This window comes from Leptosomus discolor, chromosome Z, assembly GCF_034619465.1.
Source record: "Leptosomus discolor isolate bLepDis1 chromosome Z, bLepDis1.hap2, whole genome shotgun sequence".
Classification (NCBI taxonomy): Eukaryota; Metazoa; Chordata; class Aves; order Leptosomiformes; family Leptosomidae; genus Leptosomus; species Leptosomus discolor.
In genome coordinates, this window is record NC_141419.1 from 32,097,525 (window position 1) to 32,121,959 (window position 24,435).

Sequence of the window (24,435 nt, forward strand, 5' to 3'; positions counted from 1 at the left end):
GAGAGGAAATCAAGATTACATACATATAGATAAACCAGAGAAGAACAAGTACAGGTACATATCGTCCAATCTTCTTCTTTGAACATGTAACTTCATGTATGTTCACAGAAAAATTTCAAAAAGTATTGTATAAAAGAAGAAACTGAAAGAGACTTTAAAAGACTAAAAGCCTGCCTTTCTATTCACATAACTATTCTTAAAGCTTCATACAGAACTCTGTTTAATAAAAGCTTTGCCAGAACTCCAAAAGGCAACTCTGCAGCTATCAACTATGGGAATATTTTGTACAGGAGTTTGGAAAAGGAATCATAGTTGCTTACACTTCAGTAGGATGGGTCGTTTAGGTAGAGAGGGCTTTTCTACTGACCATCTTAGAGCAATGTTTTACCCAGTTAATCAGTACAAAAATCGAAATAAGGAAAGACTCTTTTGGACTTCTCAACAATTGACATAAAAAGGATACTTCCAAGGAGTCTCATCTCATCATAGAATGGTTTGGGTTGGAAGGAAATTAAAGATCATCGAGTTCCAGTGCCCCTGCCATGAGCAGGGACACCTTCCACTAGACCAGGTGGCTCAAAGCCCCATCCAGCCTGGCTTTGAACACTGCCAGGGAGGAGGCAACCACAGCTTCTCTGGGCAACCTGTGCCAGTGCCTCACCACCCTCACAGTGAAGAACTTCTTCCTACACCTCCCCTCTTTCCAGTTTGAAACCGTTACTCCTTGTCCTATCACTGCAATCCCTGATCAAGAGTCCCTCCCCACCTTTCCTGTAGGTCCCCTTGAAGTACCGCAAGGCCGCTATAAGGTCCCCCCAGAGCCTTCTCTTCTCCAGGCTGAACAACCCCAACTCTCTCAGCTTGTCCTCACAGGGGAGGTGCTCCAGCCCCCTCAGCATCTTTGTGGCCCTCCTCTGGACCCCCTCAAGCAGGTTCATGTCTGTCTTGTGTTGAGGGCCACAGAGCTGGACACAGCACTCCATCTAGGTGGGGTCTCACCAGAGCAGAGTAGAGGGGGAGAATCACCTCCCTCGACCTGCTGGCCACGCTTCTCTTGATGCAGCTCAGGATGTGATTGCCTTTTTGGGCTGCGAGCGCACATTGCTGGCTCATACTCAGTTTTTCATCCACCAGCACCTCCAAGTCCTTCTCCTCAGGGCTGCTCTTGATCCACTCATTGCACAGCCTGTATCTGTGCTTGGGATAGCCCTGACCCAGGTGCAGGACCTTGCACTTGGCCTTGGTGAACTTCATGAGGTTTGCATGGGCCCACCTCTCCAGCCTGTCAAGGTCCCTCTGGACGGCCTCCCCTCCAGCGTGTCGACCGCATCACACAGCTTGGTGTCATCGGCAAACTTGCTGAGGGTGCACTGAATCCCACTGTCCATGTTGCCAACAAAGATGTGATACAGCATCACTATTGTCTGTCAATAAGACAGACAAGTGTTATCTGTTACGAAGAATCCATTTGCCAGTTGAGAAATACAGGAGGAGTATGGTATTAGGAGGGCACAGAAGCCAGGTGACTTAATATGCTTGGATAAAGGAAATCTGAAGACCTGAACTTAGGTTAGACTTTGAGCTGGCTTTTGGGTTCTCTTATTTCCATGAAAAACTGCCAAGATCCATCAATGTAGACTGAATCTTTTCCCTTCTTCAGGCAAAAGAGATCACTATCTATCTGCCAATCTATTACACAGAGGTAGAGAAGACTCATTTAACCTGTGACTACAAGCTCCTAGAATTATATGCTTAGATTAAAAACCCTTCAAAATCCTACCTGCAGGGTAGGACAACATGAAGATCCTCAGGTTAGCAATGAAGCACTGAAACTTCAGCTAAAGGAACTCTCAGAAAATGAACTGAGAAACCTGAGGCCTTCAGGCCAAGCAAATACCCTCGCTTATCACCTAGGAGAATACTACTTACATGAACTGCAGCCTGCAAAATACATGCTGTTAGCGAAGTAACACCTATCTTAGGGGCTTATTTCTGTTTGTAAGAACATTTCTCACTAGGACTCTCTCTCACTCGAGCTATCCAGGACCAAACCAGTAAAACGGATAGATGCCGGATGAGTAACAAAGGAATGCAAAAGGCTGTGCACTTAAAAAAAGAAAAGAAAAATCTGAAGTAATTTTTCTAAAACAAAAAGTAAAAGAATACTTCGAGAACTCTGTTCCATCAAGCTTGTTAGTTTAAAACATGATAGTGACACGGACAGCAAGTACCAAAATACACTGTTGCTGTACCAGTAGAAAGTTGAAATAAGATGCATTCAACAGGTCTCAGATATTGGGATATTGCCACAAATACTAAATTCACACACTAGATTCTCCAAGTTGAGCATGTAGCCAGATCAGCTTCCCAGCTGAAGATAAAGGCAACCATACTTACTGCTCTGAACTACACAGGAAGATGACGTAATAGGAAAGAAAAGGAATTAAATGTAATTTTGAAGATATTGTCTGAAACTGATGAATCTTTTTAAAATATCATTTGTGATTCCAGTAGCACATGCATTGAGAGAAATGTACCAAAAGCAGTTTGCAATCCTCCGATTCAGATACAGTGCAGGGAAAAGGTACAAATTAGGAAGGAGAGTTACAAAGGCACATGCTATCATGTGGTTTTGGGGGTTAGAAAAGTTCTTTCCAATACAGAGTGGAGATATGATGTACACTCCAGTTCACAAGGATCTCTGTTGCTTCCTGACTGTTGGGCAAACAGGAAACAGGATAAATGAAGAAAAAAATATGGTACCGAGAGACTAGGGAAGCTTCCTAATTAATATTTAGGGCCTAGAAAAGCACTAATCCTAGGAACTGATTTCTTCACAGTCATCTGGAAACATACACAATTCAGAACTTATAAAATGATAATTGACCAGATTTGCCACACTGAAAACATTTCAATGAATTAGGCTTTTAAGCAGGAAAACATCTTTAAGCCTTGAATGTGCAATTATTCTAGTATCATTGTAAAGATCCTTGGTGACATGCACAGAGGCTTGTGAAACGGTCTGGGTCTGCAATATAAAGATATTTTTGATGTGAATGTCTGACTAATATGCAGGAATAGGCCTCTTACTTCTCAGATGCAAACCACTTCCCTTTCTAAGTGGAAGGAACAAACAATGATAGAGCTATTTGCAAAACTGACTGCACAAAGCCCTGATCTGAATTCGGTATTTACTCTGAGTATTTTTACTTTGAGTGGGAGCTTGGACTACATGGCCTTCCAGCATGAAGGATTCTACGACTACTAAGACCTTAAATTAGGAATAAAAATACTTGGGTCTCATATGCAGTGGTAGTCTCAAGACTCCACTTCCTAAACAGTTAAAATGAATAACCACTGTAAAATCTCTTCCCCTCAGCTCCACGGGAACAAGTTCCATTGCGCAAGAATCAGCAGCCTGCTGTGGCAGGTTTTGTTGAGCCTGGAAATCAGTATTTTCAGAAACAGAGTAACAGAACCATGAGTCAAAAGGTCCAGAAACCATTTTTCAGTACTCATATTCAGGTGAAATGAAATGTGATAACCTCTCCTTGAAGGAAGGGGAAAAAAAAAAAGCTAGCTAGAAATTTTAAGGGAGAATACTTGGAGCAAAATAATATCCCACTTTTCTCTAGCATATCTCAAAATACTTGGCATCAAATAGGGTGCCAAAGTGCCAAGGGACAGAGATAACTGGAGAGATGCCTTCACTTAAAGGTATACTGGATCACATAGAAGCTAGCATGGCATATTGCAGCCTGAAGGCATGAAGCATGGGTAATAAGGCTTTCCCCTTGTAGTCAAGTGAAGCACTACTAACCATTTCAGTGTGGCCTAGAAATTATGGCAGCGTTCAGTACACTGTTGGTGTGGAAGTCAAATAAACTATGCCCAGAGTAAAGTTTTCCAAAAGAGACTGAATTGCTCTTGATATCCCTGAAATTTTAAAAAAGATTTAAGACAAAGCCTTGAAGAAAAGTTGCTTTCACTAGATTATCGTTCATTTGAAAGAGTTTTATATTAGACTAGGTATTAGGGGAGGGGTCGGAGTGGGTGGGGAAATCAAATACTATGAGCTCTTGAGAACTGTTTTTTAAGGATTACACGGCAGAAGAATGACTGTTGTCATTTTAATACTTTTGTCTCCAAAAATAACGCAACCAATATGTGGAGCAGATTTTCAGATGATAGATATGATGCTTGAGGAAAATACATAGCACTAAGGAAAGAACAGACACTTCAAAGGCAGCCAGTTCTTGAGTACCATGAGCACCTTCCAGGTAACAATGCCTGCATACGTATCTTTTCCTGTTATCAGGACTGCAAAACCAGGGGAAACATTAAAAGTAGACACTATGCTTGAATGAGGATCCTCTGCCTTTTTGAGAGGGAAAATCTGAAGACAGATACAGCAAGATACTCTAAATGGATAGTCTTTCTCCTTTTGGGCAGTGGAACATCTCAATCTCACCTACAAAACTGCAGAAAGATACTGTTATCCTTTCCTTAGGTTTGAAGGCCAAGCATTTAGATAATTGAATACGTGTTCTTCTCTGAGAAGCAGAGGAAACAGGTAATCTTGACAGATTAAAAAAAAACGACTGATCATGGAAAAATGCAGCTATACAAGTCAGGGATCATAATCTGTAAAGGAAGTCCAACAATGGAGACAAAGTGTGAAGAAGAAAAAGGGAGAAAAGCTCTAGCATTAGAGATCCTGCAGGACCAAAAAAAATAAATTTTTTTTAAAAAAAATCTCTTTTCTTACATATTCTGTTACTACATAAGTACCTACAGCAACACACACATACATGCATAGACACAGCTGCCTGAGGGAGAATCACAATTTCCCAGTCTGGGTCTATAAAAAAGTCCACTTTGATTCTGAAAAATTGATTTGTAGAACAAGAAAATGAACCACTCACATTGACCCCACAAACACTTAGCATCTGACTCTTTGAAAAAACTGCTTTGTTCTATTTGCTATTGATATCAAACATGGCTAGTAAGTGGGTCATCAGATATTGACTTGTCTTGAATACACAGAAGAAAATATAGACATTTAACCGTTTCAAAGTTTATTGAATACTGACTTTCTCTCCCCCAGATCTACAGATTTACAGAGTTGGACATCCTTCACAAAAATCACAAGACATAAACATGTTTGCCCTTCACAGGCAGGATGCTTTTGTTTATATTTGTTGCGAGGTTCAAGGACGTCCCTTCCTTCCAAACCTTGATAACATTGTCAATCAGTTAAGCAGCACTGACAGTTTAAAAAAATTAAGATACTGTCTGTCTTTTTCCTTAGTACCTTGCTTTTGTTCTATTTTGTAGAAAATACAAAGACGTGGTAGGAGCACTGCCTTATGCTCTGTGCAATTGTCCTGGACTTCGCATTGGTGTCTTGACCCAAGGCTGCCACTGACTTACTTCCAAACTTCAGAGACAGCAGGGGCAGACTCATCCACACTCAAGACCCTATGCCACAACCACAGAGACTGTTCTTACTGGGGGCTGTCTTGCTGCATTGTGGCAATTTGCCATGGTGTCGTAGAACCTCAAGTCCAGCTATTCTTTCCAGAGCAGTGACAAAGAGTTATCAGTGTTCAGTGTACCTTCTCTTTAATATTGTGTAAATCCCTGTCATCACCCCAGGTCTCTGCTAATGTCCAACTTAGTGCTAGTACTAGAGGCTTATTGCTTCTTAGCAAGAATGCACTCTTTGCAGTACTCCAGGCTGTTTTTAGGTCAGCCATAAATGTGATTAATCCAAGGAACCTCTTGAAGGACTCAGATTGTGTACATTCTAGTACACAGACCACCATCTGCAGAAAGCATGACATCTGCTCTTAACAGCCTACTGAGGACCAGAGCTGCACTTTATGTGTCAAGTATTCTAAACTGCCATGGCTTTAAGTCATGGCCTGCAAACCTAGCATGTTCCAGCATCAAGTTTCTAAAATTAAAGTGGCAGAAGAACCCAAGATCAAAAAGGCTGTATATAAGTACTATAGTAAGACAGATGATTAAACTAGATGAAGAAAAATAGTTTCTGAATATTGCAGAAACAAAAAGAAAAGAACCAGAAGACTTATCAGGTGACAAAACAACCAGTTAACAAAGGCAAAGAACACATGTAACTCTACTCATACTAGAGGAAAACGACTGAATATCAAATGTAATTATTCTTAGCAAATTTTGCAGTAATACATAGAGTGAGTGGGATTGGAAATAAAACCCTAGCCAAAAGACAAGAAAACTAACTGTAATCTATCCTATTGCCACTCCATACAAGACCTTAGAAAATATTAGTCAATCTACCTCACATTGAGAACCCTGAACAGATGGTATTTCTTTTAAGACAGATATCATTAGTTCTGTTTTAGAAACTACTATAGAATTACATTGTTATTCCCAGTGGGACAACTCAATTAATGTTACCAAAATGCAAGCCAAGTGAGCCTCATGGTATATTAATGAAGCTTTTAGAAGTATCATGATTTCATTTTTACTGTGTAAAAGTTACAAAAGCTAAATACACCACCCTTTTTCATGTTGACTAAAATTGTTCTTTAATTTAATTTTCCATAAAAGTACAATACATACCTTATTTCCTAACTGTGCCTACAGGCACGTAACAGACTTCTTCTGTTAAAACCATAGCATTTTGCTTTTTTTTAATATATATAATAATTCAAAATTTATATAATAATTCAAAAGTGTAGTTAAAATTACATAGCTGCTAGATTTAGCGATTATTGTTTTTACAAGCAAAAGACGAAGTAGCATCCAAAATAAAATCAAGTAAAGTGTGACCATGCAGCTGATGACAGCTAAAATTTAAAAACTGTAAGTGAAATTGTTCAGGTATTCACAGATCAAAGCCACTAACATTTAAAAATTAAGAATAAGTGAACCCTGTTGAACACAACTGATGCAAACAATTATGGGACCAAATATACTAAATGGTTTAAAAGTGCCAACTCACAGACCTCAAAATGTGTGCTTCTAGGACAGACTGCTGAAAGCAAAGGAAATGGTTCTGTCCACTTCTAGACTGATTTACATATATAAAAACAACAACAACAAAGTAATACAATGTTCACCTTTACTTATTTTCTGAAGTGGTAAACAGAAGTCCCAGTTTGCCTTACACATGCAACTTAAGTTTCTCCAGGAGAAGAAGAAATATGCCACAAATTAGCCAGCTTCTTAAAAGGGTTCATTATTTCATCATTTGCTTTCTGAAATAGCACCTTTCCAGTTCCAAAAGCATATATTCTGTATGGTATATTAAGTCAGTATAAGAAAACTGTCATTTCTGAATTTCTAATTTGAAAACTAATAGGAGTATGCTGTTGCCCGCTAATAACTACACAGCTAAAAATTCTGATAACCCTAGACACTAAATCACAACAGTTGCTTGCTACTCTGTCTTTACATTTGTCAATTGAGACTCAGTACCCCAATTACTGTATTAAACTACATATGCTAATATCAGCTGAAAAAAAACCCTCAAGAATCAGAAAAGTGAAGAAGTGCAGAAATGAATCAGTATGTCCTATACATTTTCACCATAGGAAGTGAAAGTGAACTTATTTTATTGATAGTGAATGATCACATCACACTGGATTTCTTGCAAAGGTAGCATCTTATTTAATTTTTTTGGTGAATCATAAATATTCTGTATATATTTACACTTTCAAATTAATGCTCTGTTTTTACCCAAATCTAGGGTTATGAAGTTCTGCCAATCATTTCAATATCTAACGTCATTATTTCTAGCCATACAGCTGTATTTCAGTGCTCTTCCAATCTGTATTTGCAGAACGCTTCAAGTTACTTCAAGATTAGAATCTCTCCACAAATAGAAGATTTACCTTGGCATCTCCATCTGGTAAGAAGAGATAAGCTCCACTTTTATCCCGGTTACTTGTAGTTCCATACCAAGCAAACTCCACCTTCATTTGATGATTTTTACCATCTTCTTTGGTATTTATTTTCTAAGGACAGAGAATCGTGTTTGAAACAGTTGACACATTTAGGTTTCCACGAATAAGAACAGAAGCTCTTAAAGAAGTCAAACATTGGGTTTTGAAATATAACACAACACACCTCCAGTAATCCAGACATTCCAGAAAACCACAGCTTCATGTAAGAATTTTCTAAGATTATATTATCCACAGAATTCTGCATTTCCTTTATCTTGAAAAGTGTGTCTGGCTTCTCTTGCCTACTATTCCTCATGTATATATTATAGTCTGCTAAAACTGCTTCTGAACTTTGAACCTCCAAAAGCTGGTAAACTCCAAGTCCCAGAGGTGGTAGATGCACCACAAAAGAGATCTGTTGGGAGCAAAAAAAGAAGCCATTATTAAAAATCTCAACCTAAAAGTATCAACTTTTTATACTAAACTTATGCTCAGAGTAACCCCTTTTGCTTCAATAATTTTAGGATGGCTGAGTTTTTCCCATACTCCATGAATGAATATAAAATTACAAATGACATTCCAAAATTAACAGCTGAAGCACACTAAGAAGAATTAGCAAACAAAAATAACTGCACCACTGATTTTCTTAGCATCAAGATCAGTTACATTAATGCAATAATGATTTTCAATCTTGTTAAAGAATGTTAGCTGTGATGTGCAGTTCTGAGCATATTTGCCGTGCATTAAAGATGTGTGAACAGCATAACAAGCGGGCACAGACCCTACTTATCACTTAAGTTGCTTTTAAAAATCCATACATTTCAATAGCAAAATATAAGGCAACTGTCTCATTTTCAGTCTCTAGTTATTTAGGAGCTACAAGGTAATCTGCACAGAAGAGTAATATACATGTAGATCTCCAAAGCAATCTGCTTAGAATTCGAGGTACAGATAACGTAATTTTATTTCTTCTTGTTCTACAGTGAATTAATAGTGTTAATTATTGTACTGGTTTTGGATGGAGGGAGTTAAGTTTCTTCATCATAGCTCCTATGTTGATAACACAGGGATGTTTTAGCTGTCACTGAGCACTGCTTATGCAGCATTAGCGCCCTTTCTGTTTCTCACCCCATCCCACCAGCGAGGAAGCTGGGGGTGCACGAGAAGTTGGGAGCGGACACATCTGGGACAGCTGACCCCAACTGGCCAAAGGGATATTCCATCCCATATGATGTCATGGTCAGCATATAAAGCTGGAGGAAGGGGGACATTCAGAGTAATGGCATTTGTCTTCTCAAGAAACCATTACACATGATGGAGCCCTGCTTTCCTGGAGATGATGGCACACTTGCCTGTGGATGGGAAGGAGTGAATGAATTCCTCATATCACTTTGTTCACATGCACATCTTCTGCTTTATCTATTAACCTGTCTACCTCAATCATCAAGTTCTCACTGTTACCCTTCCAATTCTCTCCCCCATCCCACTGGGGGCTGTGTGGAGCTGAGCTGCTGGCTGGGATTAACTCACAACAATTATCAATAATTATCCCTTTGGAGGACAACTGAGACACACTTATTCAAATATCTTCACAGGAATATTATCCTGAATCAAGCCCACCTTGGCTCCAAAGTCAAAAGGAATCAGACTAAGTATGTAAGCCTGGAAGTAATACAGTATTACAGTAATATAGTACTATTATATATCACTAAGTATTTAACAAAATACAGTTTCTGATGTGTGATCATTGAGAACAATCTTCTATAATGATGTATGATTCAAAAATTCTCAGAAATTTTGTTTAAAACAAAAAATAAGAGGTAGACTCAAAATCATCTGTCTAGCTTGAGTACAAGAGTAATGGAGATTACTATCCAGCCTCTATACCTGGAAAAAAAAAAAAAAAAAAATAAAATCATAGAATCACAGAACAGTTTGGGTTGGAAGGGACCTTAAAGATCATCTAGTTCCAACCCCCCTGCCATGGGCAGGGACACCTCCCACTAGATCAGGTTGCTCCAAGTCACATCCAACCTGGCCTTGAACACTGTCAGGTTCTCTGGGAAACCTGTTCCAGCATCTCACCACCCACACAGTGAAGAACTTCCTAACATTGAATCTAAATCTGCCCTCTTTCAGTTTGAAGCTGTTACCCCTCGTCCTATCACTACACTCCCTGATCGAGTCCCTCCCGACCTTTCCTGTAGGCCCCCCTGAAATACTGGAAGGCCGCTGTAAGGTCTCCCCGCAGCCCTCTCTTCTCCAGGCCGAATAATCCCAGCTCTCTTAGCCTGTCCTCATAGGGGGAGGCACTCCAGCCCCCTGAGCTCTTTCTTGGCTCTCCTCTCGACCCGCTCAAGGAGGTCCATGTCTGTCTTACGCTGGGGGCCCCAGAGCTGGACACAGCACTGCAGGTGAGGTCTCATGACCCCAGAAAAATCAGAATCTAATTGCTTAAGCCATTGCACTTACAAAACTTTCCAGCTGGAATGCTTAAGCACATGCAGACTGTATGACTGTGTACCTAGGCTATCACTTGAAGGAAAAAGCAGCTTTAGAAGGTTGGGGGAAAAGACACACTTCCAATATTTTTTGTTCATGCAGCTGAAACTGACCCTTTAAATGTAATACACATATTTAAGTAACATTCATGCTATTTATAAATATTTTTTTCCCCTTAAAATGACTGAATTAATGGCATTATCTGCAGAAGACAGAATTGCCAATATTTGAAGTATACGTTCCATTTTCTTCAACTGTGATACTACAATATCTGTCAAAAATATACTTTAATGCTTTTTCTTTAAAGTAGCATACCTGATATGCTTCATGTGATACTGTGGTTGCTCCATCCCAAACAGCACTAATCTGGACAGTAACAGGTTTTCCCAAAGGAGATAGTAATTGAACTCTGGGTGTATTCACATTGACTGAAATCACTGAAAATCGCTCTTGTTCCATGGGATTGTACACCAAAAGGTACCTGCAAAAACATATTTGCCAAATTATCTTTCGGCAAACAAGCTTCCTCCTTCAGGTTTAATATTATTGCACAGAAACTTTACATACAGAGCATCAAAACACTGTTAGAACAACAAGTACATACCACAACAAATAAATATGCAAAACATAGCCAGGAAACAATGAGTATTTAACATAAACTCTTGTCAGATCTTCTTTTCTTAATGCTACTATTTTTCCAAGTAATTTTGAAAATACCTTACAATAAAAACAGGTCAATTTCTCATCTTAACTACTACAGAATTGCTATTAACAGTTGCATGCACAATCAGGATATTTAAGGGCATTTTAAATGTATTTTTCAGGATGAACTATTACACTCTTATCCACAGTTGTCTTCCCTGTAACATAATTTAGAAACAATGAAGTAATGAACAAAACCCACTGTACATACATGTACCTGATACATATTCTTTAAAGCAACCAGTTTCTCTCTGCTATAAGGGAAAGTTCAAAATGATTTAAATTATAGTTTACCAAAATTGCCTATGGCAACTCTCTGCATATATGTTGAAAAATTTTTATAAGGAACATATGGAATAATTTTAATGTAATCTTATGCTTGATTTTCCATTTGAACACAGACTATGTTACTAACCTAAAGAATCACCCCTGAAACTGAACAAAGCAACTTTATTAGCCTATATAATTTTTTTTTACTACAGGTTCATATATTGTAAGGTATAGAAAAATATAGAAAAATAAAATTATACTTCAACATTTGTCCTTCATGCATCTATAGGACTACCATTGTACTTCTTGTCTTTATATTGCCAAGCTCAAAGACTGCAGTATTTACAACTGTTCCCTGAAGTTTCCCTCTATTCATTTAGTCCTTTAAAAAAATTGTCTGTAACAATGAAAAATGTTCTTTCCAAAATTTCTAATAACTTCTTAGATACACAGCAAAACCAATATTCTATCTTCAACCTCCTTAACCCTTCCCATTGTAAAACACAGTTTACTACTTTATGAAATCTTATCTTTCATCAGTTTCCATGATATCCACTTCTTACTTATCAAGTCACTCCTTCAGCATTTCTCCTAAGTAGATTCTCCTCATTTTCTATGCAGATTCCTCAAGGTTTTGTCAGTGGTTTTCTTTCTTTTCCTTTCACATTTTAACCTTCAAATTCAATTACCAGCTTCACAGATCAAATTGCTTCATCTAGACCTGTCTCCTTCAACCCAAACTTGAAATCTCATTCTGTCACTCAGGTCTTTAAATTAAACTTCACCTGTAGCTTGAACCTTTTTCTATAATCTCACATTCTGACTGTAAGTCTTCCAGGTTCCTTACCCACACCTTTAGATGCTCTGTGCTTCATTATTCACTAGCCTGGCACTACAGTACAACTGAGGTCCTGCGAAAAAGTTACTGACATCGTTAAACCCTTTAATCTTTTCAATTTTCCAACACAGCAAACAGAATGAGGGTAGCCCTCCTCTACATACATGCCAGAGGAGAGTGAGGTCTCCCTGGCACCATAAAGTCTGGCAGGCAATGGACAAAGCTGCTGACATGATACTTTGGAAATAATGAAACAGCAAAATTTCAGAGTTGAGAGGCAGTGGCAAACTGCTTAAGAGTTAATAAGGAAGTACAAATTTAACTCCTCCTGAGAGAGAGCACTTCAACACGATTTTTGCATAAAGTCAGACTAAGTTAATCCACCACTAAACTATGAATGCGATACAGATACACAAAGAAAATTTTGTATCTGTATACTGATGAAACCTGTATACTTCTCCATTACTGATCTTACCTACTCCCTTTCCATCTTGCCCTCTGACTTTTTTGCAATGCTAACAAGTGCAGTTTTTCTCTATAGACTCAGAATCCTTATGAACATTAACGAGGTACCATTTTTCCCTTATCTTTTCATTGGCTTCCTCTCTTTTTTCTGCATGGAACTTAGGCTGTTCAATTTCACAGCCCTTCACTGCTACTCTACTACCTCATGATCAGTAGGAAAGGTCAACTCCAACTTCTCATTAGTTGAATAACCTAAAATCAGAGTCTACATTTGTTTTTTCCATCAAGAACCTTTGGATTACCTGCCATACATAAAGTGAGCTTCCCATAAAAATTATTTTCTTTTTAACTCCTTAGATGAAGATTCCTGTACTGAAGTATTGTTAAATCATGACTTCTGTGAATAACAACTGTTTTCCTCACATATTTGTGCATCTAACTGTGGTCAGTTCCCTTCTAGCATAACCAAAGCATCTTTGGGATGCTCCTTTTTGCCCTGTTTCATGTTGAAGACTCCTAGATTACTAGACAGCACAATAGTTAACTGTATTTTTGGTCAGCTTTCGGAGTCTTTAAGAACTTGTGCAAGGCTTTGTAAAAGCCTCCCCAAGACTTGTGTAGGTCACTACACTTTTGCTTAACCGAAGATGCCTTCTTTTTGGATAAGACTTCAATTTAAATGTTAATGTAATTCTTTTTGTAACAGTTGTGGAATCAAAACCAAACTAAACCAACACTATTCTCAGTCTGGACTCCTTAAAAAGTAGGAAGGCAAAAAAATATAAAACTAGTGAAATACTTTTTCAAGAACTCCTCATATACTGTGAAAGAAGAGTGTAAGAACTGTGTCAGAAACAATACAGATCTAAGATATTGACACCAAAACTCAGAATATATCATCAGTCTCATCCATCAACAGAACGTTACAAAAATCTTTTATTTATTCTTTCTATACAATGGAATTCCTCAGTTCTTATAACTCCAAGTAAAATGCTAGCTTATGCATACAATTCATTTCTATTAATGCTATACATCCTCATTAAATTTAAATGATCTGCCAAACAAAGAACATATTAATGTAAAAATACTTCCAGAAACTTTCTTCACCTTCCCATTGACACAAACATGTTTCACAACTTTAATTAGTCTCATGACAAAAGATCTTAGTAACTGCCATATTATCACTAAATTTCAGCAGACTATATATTTTTTTATATTCAGATAAAACAAAGCTCTTGTTGTACCAAAGTATATATGTTCTATGCCTTCTTGAATCAACGTATTATAAGCGCATTATGTATACATAGAGTAATAAGGCAGTCAGATGAGGCTAATAATGACAGGGCAGATTTTTAGCAGTTGAAACACAGGACTTTTGCCTAGATGATAGTATTTTGTTTTCAAATTTTATTTCAGCAGGACTGAAGTATTTATAAACATCCAACTCCCACCCTCAAATAACATCCCACTATATTTTAAATTCTATATGAAACAATAGAGCTACACTTCACTTAAGCTGTAGCATTACAAAGAACATCATCCATAAATGTAGAGTACAACTGCTTAATGCACTACGGTTATATAACACAGAAAGCAACTTGACAATATTAAAGTTTTCTATTCCAGATTTTAAGGCAAAACCATGCATATGACTGACTTTCAGAAGCAGCAATCAATTCTTTTCCTTTCATTATTCAGATCACTGGTGTTTGGCCACAGCACTAAGAAAACTACAACAGCTCACATCTTTTCTCCAAATAAAAGGGGACAGGCTTTAATGCCTACTGGTAAAATTCAGATTAAAATGTTTTCCGGAAATATTTTGCTCTATAAATCACATTACGGCCAAGTGTCAGCCACCATTTCCTTCACAGCCACCATTTCCTTCACAGCCACCATTTCCTTCACAGCCATCATTTCTGTCATTTATTCGAGAAATCAAAGAATTTTCAAAGAATTTTAATATAAACTGCATTGAAACAAAAGCAAATCATGAAACTTTCTACAGTACTAACCACGGCAAATTTACTCAGAGACCATGCATTCCATCTGTGCACTAGCAGCAGGAGTAAACTGCTCTCAGCCCCTCAAAAAATGAGAAGCAGGTGCAGATCTGAGCTCTTAATCCTAAATTGGATTCATCTCTGATGCACAAATATTTGCAATTTTAGAAAAGCAAATCCTGCAACCTGCTTTTCATTTGCTATATCTTTTTGGAAAGATATACCCAGATTTTTTTTACTCCATATTTTTCTGGGTCTCTGAAATCCAGAACAAGCATCTTATATTCATAGAATCATAGAATCATAGAATGGTTTGGGTTGGAAGGGACCTCAAAGATCATCTAGTTCCAATCCCCCTGCCATGGGCAGGAACACCTCCCACTAGACCAGGTTGCTCAAAGCCCCATCCAACCTGGCCTTGAACACTGCCAGGGATGGAGCATCCACAACTTCGTTAGGCAACCTGTTTCAGTGTCTCACCGTGCTCAGGGAGAAGAACTTCTTCCTTGTATCTACTCTAAACCTGCCCTCTCCCAGCTTCCAACCATTACCCCTTGCCCTATCACTGCAGGCCCTTGTAAAAAGTCCCTCCCCACCTTTCCTGTAGGCCCCCTTCAGGTACTGGAAGGCCCCTATAAGGTCTCCCCAGAGCCTTCTCTTTTCCAGGCTGAACAACCCCAACTCTCTCAGCCTGTCCTTGTAGGAAAGGTGTTCCAACTCTCTCACCGTCTTAGTACCCTCCTCTGAACTCGCTCCAACAGCTCCATGTCTTTATACAATTTTCATACAAGCCTGATCATTTTCTGTATACAACCTACCATATGCCACTAATAAACCATTCTATTAAACGTGTACATTCAAGCATCAAAAAATATTTTGACTAGTCTTTCCTGTAGTAAAGATTTAACTTGCAGCAAAAGATTTTCACTCAGAGCTGAAAAAAGCCACCCTCTCTTCTTATTTTAAATACTCTTTACTCAGCTATCAAGAAGTGTGTAAACTGGTGTAGCTATATTCCCAGGCAATATGTGAATAAAGCTGATTCAGATCTCTAGAAACACAACTCAAAACCTTGCTTTCCTAGAAGACAACTATTACAAATTTTGTTTTTTAAACTGAAAAGTTACAATATTTCAGACTACTCTTGGTTTTGTTTCACTGATGTGCATAAACATATAGGCATAGATATATATTGATATATACACACATTCACTGGTAACACCTGCAACACAATTACCATTTTCTTTTGAAGTTCATTCAATGTTGCCTTCACAAGCAAAGCATTCAACTAACATGAGAAACCGGAACTCGTTACTAGTAAAAGTCAGAGGATCATCAGTGACAAAGGATTATTCAGAAAACCACGTTTGCAAAAGGCTTGGCCTCACAACAGCTTAGGACAACAGCTTTCATTGCTTGGTGGAGGATCTCTATTCAAGTTTGTTTTGAGAACCAGTTCCTTGAGGCACTCTAGCTCAGACTGATCAATTTTACTATAATCTCTATGACAAACCTTTGCAGGTGGATTATAGTATTTCCCATTATAGCTCATCAGAACCAGTTCTCTGGGCACATACGCATCATTTCAATGCAAAGTTATATGAACAGCCCCTTTGAGGCTGCTTAGTTTCTTTCCCTCTTCTATTATAGAGGCTAAAAAACAGCTACATAGTGAAAAAAGCAAAACTGCTACAAGTACATCCAAAATTGAGCAAAGATAGAAGCCACGAAGCCAAATTATATATTATATCAACAGTCTTCCATTGAAGAACAAAAAAGAAGAAACAGAAGCACGTAAGTGCTCTGAAACGTCCGGGGGGGTGGGGGAGCGAAAAGAAGGGAAAACTCATGAATACACATTAAAATGCTTTAAGTACTAAATAAAAGGAACTGAAGTAACTCTACATATGTTAAAAATCACCAGAAGGACTGGTGGGTTAGAAGAATTCAGCTAGAAAGGTATTCTGAGATCTTGGCAGTTGATGGACTTTGATGGACTAAGATTTTAGAATTGTAAACAAAGTCATCTCACTGGGACAAAAAACCAATAAAAACTCTCCAGATATCAAATGGGGGTCAATATAAAAAAAAAATGCAAGAAAAAATTACTTAGATCTGAGAAGAGTCAGTAGACGGTAACACTGTTTAATTAGTAAATTTAAAAAAAAAAACCCACCATGTATGAGGTAGAAATGATCTGGGGGTTAGTATTTAAACTGTGTAAAACACCATAAAAAATAATCTGGATTATGTGACTTCTGCCATACGTTAGAAGCCAAAAAAAAAATACAAAAAATAAAGAAAAAAATCCCAAGAAAGCTAGAATCCTAAAACCTCTTGTGAACTGATATTATGCAGGCCCACTGTCTTTAAGGACAGTGGTAAATGGAACAAAGAGGACCAAGACGATCCACTTAAAATAGGCATTTATCTGTACATGGCAAACACGCACAACCTCTCCTGAAGAAAAGACTTCCATGATCCTTGCCATGAAGCCCAAGAAAAGAGAACAGACAATTATTTTCCTCATTTTTTCAATACAGAAAAAACTAAATATAACTGGACCACAAAAATTTTTCTTATGATTTAAAAAGCTCCCTCCTTGCTTTAGAGGGCCATGGGAAAAAACTTTGAACAAAACCACAAAGGAATTCCAGCCAGTAAGTCACCTTCACAGGGGCCCAACTTAAATGCCTCTATTCAAATGCACTTAGCATGGGGAATAAACAAGAGGAATTACAGATATGCACACGCCTGCAGGGATATGATCTTATTGGCATGACTGAGACATGGTGCAATGGCTCCTATGACCAGAGTGTTGAAATGGAAGGATATAGGCCCTTCAGGAAGGGCAGGCAGAGCGTGTTTCCCTCTATGTCAACAACTGGTTGGAGTGCATGGAGTTCTGCCTGGAGATGGATGAGAAGCTGACAGAGAGCTTATGGGTCAGAACTAAAGGGAGCACAGGGGCAGGTGACATTATAGCAGGGATCTGCTACAGGCTGCCTGACCAGAAGGACTCAGCAGATAAGTCCCTCTATAGACAGAAAGGAGCAATGCACATTCACAAGCCCTGGTCCTCATGGGGGACTTCAACCACCCTGATATCTGTTGGAGGACAACATGGCAGGGCATAAGCAACCTAGGAGTTTCCTGGAATGTGTTGATAACTTCATTCTCCAAGCAACAGAAAAGTCAATGAGGAGAGGAGCTATGTTTGACCTTGTTCTCACGAACAAGGAGGGGCCCGCGGGGAATGTGAAGAAGCTCAAGGGAAGCCTTGGATGCAGTGACCTTGAGACAGTAGAAATCAAGACACTTAGGGCAGTGAGGAGGGCACACAGCAGGCTCACTGCCCTGGACTTCAGAAGAGCGGACTTTGGCCTCTTCAGGGAGCTGCTTGGTAGCGTATCATGGGATAAAGCCATGGTTAATATTCAAGGATCACGTCCTTCAAGTTCAGGAGTGATGCATCCAATGAAGAAGAAGGTCAGCAAAAATGCCAGGAGGCCTGCATGGATGAACAAGGAGCTCCTGGACAAATTCAAAAAAAAAAAAAGGAAGCCTACAGAGGGTTAATGCAAAGACAGGTAGCCTGGGAGGAATAGAAAGAAATTGTCCGAGCAGCCAGGAATCTAGTTAAGAAAGCCAAGGCCCTGATAGAATTAAATCTGTCCAGGGACGTAAAGGACAACAAGATAAGCTTCTATAGGCACGTCCATGACAAAAGGAAGACTTAGGGACAATGTGGGCCCTCTATAGAGGGAAATGGGAGACCTGGTTACCCAGAATATGGAGAAGGCTGAGGTACTCAACAACTTTTTTGCCTTATTCTTCACCAGCAAGTGCTCCAACCACACCACCCAAGTCGAAGTGGCAAAAGAAGAGATTGGTAAAATGAACCACCACTTGCTGTAGGAGAGGATCAGGTTTGAGACCACCTAAGGAACCTAAAGGTGCACGAGTCCATGGAACCTAACAAGATGCATCCACAGGTCCTGAGGGAACTGGCAGATGAAGTGGCTAAGCCACTATACATCATATTTGAGAAGTCATAGTAGTTCAGTGAAGTTCCAGCCGACTGGAAAAGAGGAAACATAACCCCCATGTTTAAAAAGGGAAAAAAAGAAGACCTGGGGAATTACAGGTTAGTCAGTCTCACCTCTGTTCCCAGCAAGATCATGGAGCGGATCCTCCTGGAAACTATGCTAGGGCATATGGAAAATAAGGAGGTGATTGGTGACAGCCAACATGGCTTCACGAAGGGCAAATTTTGCTTGACAAACTCAGTAGTCTTCTACAATAGGGTTACAGCATTGATGGATAAGGGGAAAGCAACCAGCATCACCTACTTGGAATTGTCCAAAGCATTTGAGACTGTACAACACAACATCCTTGTCACTAAATTGGAAAGACACAGATCTGACAGATGGACGACTCTCTGGATCAGGAATTGGCTGGATGATTGCACTCAAAAAGTCACAGTCAATAGCTCAACGTCTGAGTGGAGACCAGTGACGAGTGGCGTTCCTTAAGGGTCAGTACTCGGACCGGTGCTGTTTAACATCTTTGTTGGCGACATAGTGGGACTGAGTGCACCCTCAGCAAGTTTGCCAACAACACCAAGCTGTGTGGTGTGGTCAACACGCTGGAGGGAAGGGAGGCCATCCAGATGGACCTTGGACAGGCTGGAGAGGTGACGCTGTGCAAACTTCATGAAGTTCACCAAGACCAAGTGCAAGGCCTTGCAACTGGGTCGGGGCAATCCCAAGCAATATGATTGAGGGCTGGAGCACCTCCTCTATGAGGACAGGCTGAGAGAGTTGGAGTTGTTCAGTCTGGAGAAGAGAAGGCTGCAGGGAGACCTTAGAGCAGCCTTCCAGTACTTCAAGGGGGGCCTACAGGAAAGGTGGGAAGGGACTCTTGATCAGGGAGTGTAGTGATAGGACGAGGGGTAACAGCTTCAAATTGAAAGAGGGCAGATTTAGACTAGATATTAGGAAGAAATTCTTTCCTGTGAGGGTGATGAGACACTGGAACAGGTTTTCTAGAGAAGTTGTGGCTGCCCCATCCTTGGCACAAGGTTCAAGGCCAAGTTGGACGGGACTTTGAGCCACCTGGTCCAGTGGAAGGTTCCCATGCACATGGCAGGGGAGTTGGAAATAGACAATCTTTAAAGTCCCTTCCAATCAACACCGTTCTATTATTCTGTGAAAACTAACTGTAACAACTGCTTTTTCTTAAGAAGAAACACTCTGCTGAATATTTACTCAAAACACTAGGTAAAAAAAAAAGTATCAAGTTACTTAGTTCTGTTTAAAGCTCTTATGGTCTCTCACACAAGAGTTAAGGCCTCCTTTGTCAAAAATAGGATTAAAGTGGCATTTTAAGCACAGGTCTCCTCATCCTCTTTTTTCCACATCTTGCCAAGTTTGCATGCATTTCTGCTATGAATTACTAAAGATGGAAATCATCTACAAAATAATTGTTCTGAAAACAAATGCCATATATACAACCTGAAGTGTCCTTTAATCAATTTTATCTTTTTTTTTTTAAAAAAAAGTGATTTAGGGTATCGTCTGAAATCATCTGGTCATGCTGCTGCTCTGATTCTACAAAAATTAGACATTTTCTATTATCTCAAGCCATGTTCTTAATATTTCTTTAGGAACAAGACTAATTAAAGTCCAACTGTGCAGGCTCATGACGGTGACACTCTCCTTGACAGGAGATTAATGCTTTTTCGTACAACTCTTCTTCTATTGGTTAGTAAATTGAGCTGTAGAAACTATGTTTCACAGCATCTCAAGATGCCTTTCAGTTCTACTGAAAATTTATTTAGCAAGGAAATTAGGTAACAGAGAAAGCTTTGGACAAAGTAATTCAAAACCTCATGCATGAAAATCATGTGACCAATCCAGTTTGAGGCATTCAAGTCTGATTCATGCTTGTTTTAAAGAAAATTTGACTCTGCAGGTATTGTTTAAAGCCACCCTCATTTCCAGCTTTGCCACATGAATATTTATTTCTGAAATGTAAAAAGATCTCTTTATTTCATCCAAATTATAGTTTTTCTATATACATGCTATTCAAGACACTGAAACTCTAAGCCTCTGTGTATCTTGAACTATTATCAATGACATTTGGCTCACAACTTTAACAGTGGCAAACCCTACCAAAAAATAAGGAAACAAAGAATGTGGAAATCAATCTGTCAGTTAATTTTGAGTTTAAAAGTCCACAAGCCCCTGAGGAATTACTTAACATATTTTTGAAGAGATAAGCATGGATACTTGTCCAATAATCAAAAAATAATTTTCTTCTTATGCCATATGCAGAAAGAAAGCAAAAACATGTGATATCCATAAAATAGAATAATTCTGCATCAGAAGTGATTTTTTTTTTTTTCCAGAAGAGTAAATATACTTCCATGTCAAACATGTCAAACCATACCAAATAATTTACAGAAATACAACGGTAGGGATTCAGGATATTTCTTTTGTAAATACAACTGGATATGTACACACACACATACCATATATGTTACATATACGGGAGGTGGGGGTGGTGTGTGTGTGGCAGAGAGAAAATCCAGAATTTTCATGTACTAGGAAATATCTTGACCTTTGCATTCCTATAGAGAACTGAACTGATCTGTTGCTACTAATGTAAGTAGCTATTACTCTACTCAACACTTCTTATCAGAAACCTACATACCCACAGCAAAAAAACGCTCTTCCTTTTATAGCAGATCTGCTAAGTGCCAATATAACATTTGTCAGAGTAAAATAAAACGTTTTTATCCTGAACTGGAAATTCCTTTTGCCTGTACAACAGAGCATAAATTGCTGTGCTTGTGCATTAGGGACAGCAGTTGTAAGTAGATCTGTTCTCTCATGGAAGCAACTAGTTCTCATACAAACATCAGGTAACATTTCTGGTCACTGGAAGGTCTTGTATGCCTTAAACCAGTCAACTTCTTCTATTTATTCTAGTTGGTCAAATAAAAGACAGACTAGGCTATAACCTTAGGCTCTGCTGGGTACTGCAAAATAGTTGTTTTGCTGTGACTCTCAAGACTAAATTCAAGAGACAAAAAGCAAATATAGATAATAATAAGAAAACCAGTGGACTAGAAGGTTGCTGTAGTTTGACCTCCTAACCAGAACAAGAATTCAGCAGGACAACTTTTAACAAACACTCCAATCACTATTCTTGAAAGCATCCAAAACTGTTTATACTGTTCTGCAGCTCAAGCACCCATTTTGTTAATACACAATTAAATTTTGAATTACTTTACATTAAACAACCTTTCTTCCAATTATGTCTTCCTTTTTTCCACTGTCTTCCTTTTTTCGTTTTTTTTTTTGTGTTTTTTTTTTTTTTTTACAACTGATCCTCATTGTTACAAACCTGTATGTGCTTACAGATTTATGTTCCTCATTATCAGCCTTTTCAAACTAAACCAATGATACTCTTTTAACACCTTTTGTCACTTGCTTCAACTTAGTACTCTTGTTTTCCTGTTAAGCCTTCTCAAAGTCTACTCTCTTGAAGTATGTTTTCTAAAACTAGATACCACATTTTTGATGAAGCCTTCATCGCTCTAAGTATAGCACACTATTTCAGCTGTATTTTACACAGAACATTTCCATTTAAATAATCCAAAAGCAAAATTGCCCCTGACATCGTACAAGTAACTCTCTCAATCTGATTTCCTGTAATGTCTAGGTTTTTTCTGCTTCACTAATGTCTATTTGGTTGGTCCCCACATTATTCTTCCATGTGGCATTAATACTTCCACTTGCCTGCTTCATTTCATTCTTTGACTATGAAATATTTGCTCCAGTTTACTGAGACAGTTTTAAATTCTAATCCTATATAGAGTTTGTTCCCACTATGACTCTATCAGCAGGATTGATAGAAACAGAAAACAATTTGCGATTTTATGATCTGAACTAAGCAATTTCTTGCTTGGCTTTGTCCTCATTTTGCACAAAAAACCCTCCACCCTCTCAGACGAATGCCCAAAGATATAAGCTGAGTAATATGTGATATCCAACATTTATCAATGAACATTTAAGTAATAGCTAGGCAACCAGCAAATCTGTCTATTAACTAGAGTGAAGGTAGCATTGGCAAAAATACATTTACAACAAACTGACTAGAAACTAAATGAAAGTGTGGAATTAAAAAATGATGCCAAGTCCGCTTTTCTGCTTTCCAGTTTTTAAGAAAGGAGATCAATGTATTTCAATATTCCTTCTTGGGTTAGTGGCTCTTTTAAAATTTAATCTGCACATTACAAGAATGAGCTTTCAGAAAAAGGTATACCAAGTTAAGCCCAGAGCACCAAATGAAACTACAGTGTAAGTATGCTTTAAATTGCATCAACACACCTAATCACATTACAGCACTTAGTTTCAATAATTGCTACAGCTTTGATGTACGCCTTCTTTGAGATACAGTAGATGCTGAAACCATTAGTGTTCATAACTATACAATCCTAGACATTTAATTAAATAGAATAGTCCTTTGTGAGGAAATTATTATTAAAGAGCTGCAGTCTCAGATATACTGTCATATGTAAACATGAAATTTGGGGCAGTGTGAATACAGGCGGTTTAACAAAAATTCAAGTTAAGCAAACATTTCTCCTCGATATAGTCAGAGAAAATCAAGTTCTCCCCAAAAGGAGATTCCAATACCTTCCCAAGAGGCTTGTCATTGACTGGATAAAGTCTAATGAGATTTTTCAGCTTATTTAACTGGATAAGATAAATAATGTTAATATTGTCCTCTGCATCACATCCAGCTAATCTTCTTGTAAAATTAAGACTCCAAATTTGGGATTATCAATACAGTCACAGATGTAACAAAAAAACCCTAAAACATCAATTTGTATCTAAGCAGTAACTCTTACAATCCAATTAAACTGTTTATTATAGAGTAGAATATTAATCTTGAATAGATGTAATCCAATATTATCATATAGAGCCAATATTAAGATTTTTGCCTCTTATTAAATAAGACATCTTTTCCAGTTTATGAAAAAAATCCTGCAGAAGAATTAGTTAGAATCTAATCTCAACTTGAAACTACAAGCACACAATATAAATTTGTGTTGCTTTCATAAGGTATAAAACCAAAGGTAGAAACAGAATCCATTATCCACAGATCAGCTTTTCATTACAAAATCAAACTGGTGACATGAAGAAATAAAAAAAGAGATACTATCAACAAATAAATAAATTCACAAGAAATCACTAGAGTTTCAAGTAACACAAAATAGAATTATGCTATGATTATAACAGCATTTGAAGAGGAAGTCAAATGTGTAGTTTGGAAATAGAGCTATAATGTTAATATTACGCATTCTTTCTAAAAGTAGTAATGGCTGACAGTTCTGATTAACATACAAGTAATGAAAAACAATGACACTGTGCTTAAAAAAAGAAACGTTCCATTATCTTAGCTTGACATTTCAGAATTCTGAATCATTGTAGGAATGTCTTTCCTAATGACAAACCCAAAGTCAAACTTGAGATTCATTAATAAAGCTGAGTGAACTCACATACACACATTGCTATCAATTCTCTTTTTATAATTCTACAGATGTATCTTTACAATATCCATTGCTCATACAAAAGGCAGAGAATTAGGCAGATGACAGGCAAATATTCCATCTCTCTACTCTCAAAGGAAACAGGACCTTTGCATG

At 38.2% G+C, this 24,435-nt stretch overlaps 1 protein-coding gene across 1 annotated transcript in view; it reads right to left on the minus strand.

The window, feature by feature from the left end:
- Nucleotides 1–24,435, minus strand: part of MAN2A1 (mannosidase alpha class 2A member 1) — a 126,694-nt gene that overhangs the window by 32,153 nt on the left and 70,106 nt on the right. The window contains exons 13-15 of the mRNA XM_086480083.1: nucleotides 10,752–10,917; nucleotides 8,119–8,349; nucleotides 7,884–8,006 (exon numbers count right to left, since the gene is read on the minus strand). Coding sequence (XP_086336209.1) covers nucleotides 7,884–8,006; nucleotides 8,119–8,349; nucleotides 10,752–10,917 — 520 coding nt within the window. The remainder of the gene's footprint in view (nucleotides 1–7,883; nucleotides 8,007–8,118; nucleotides 8,350–10,751; nucleotides 10,918–24,435) is intronic.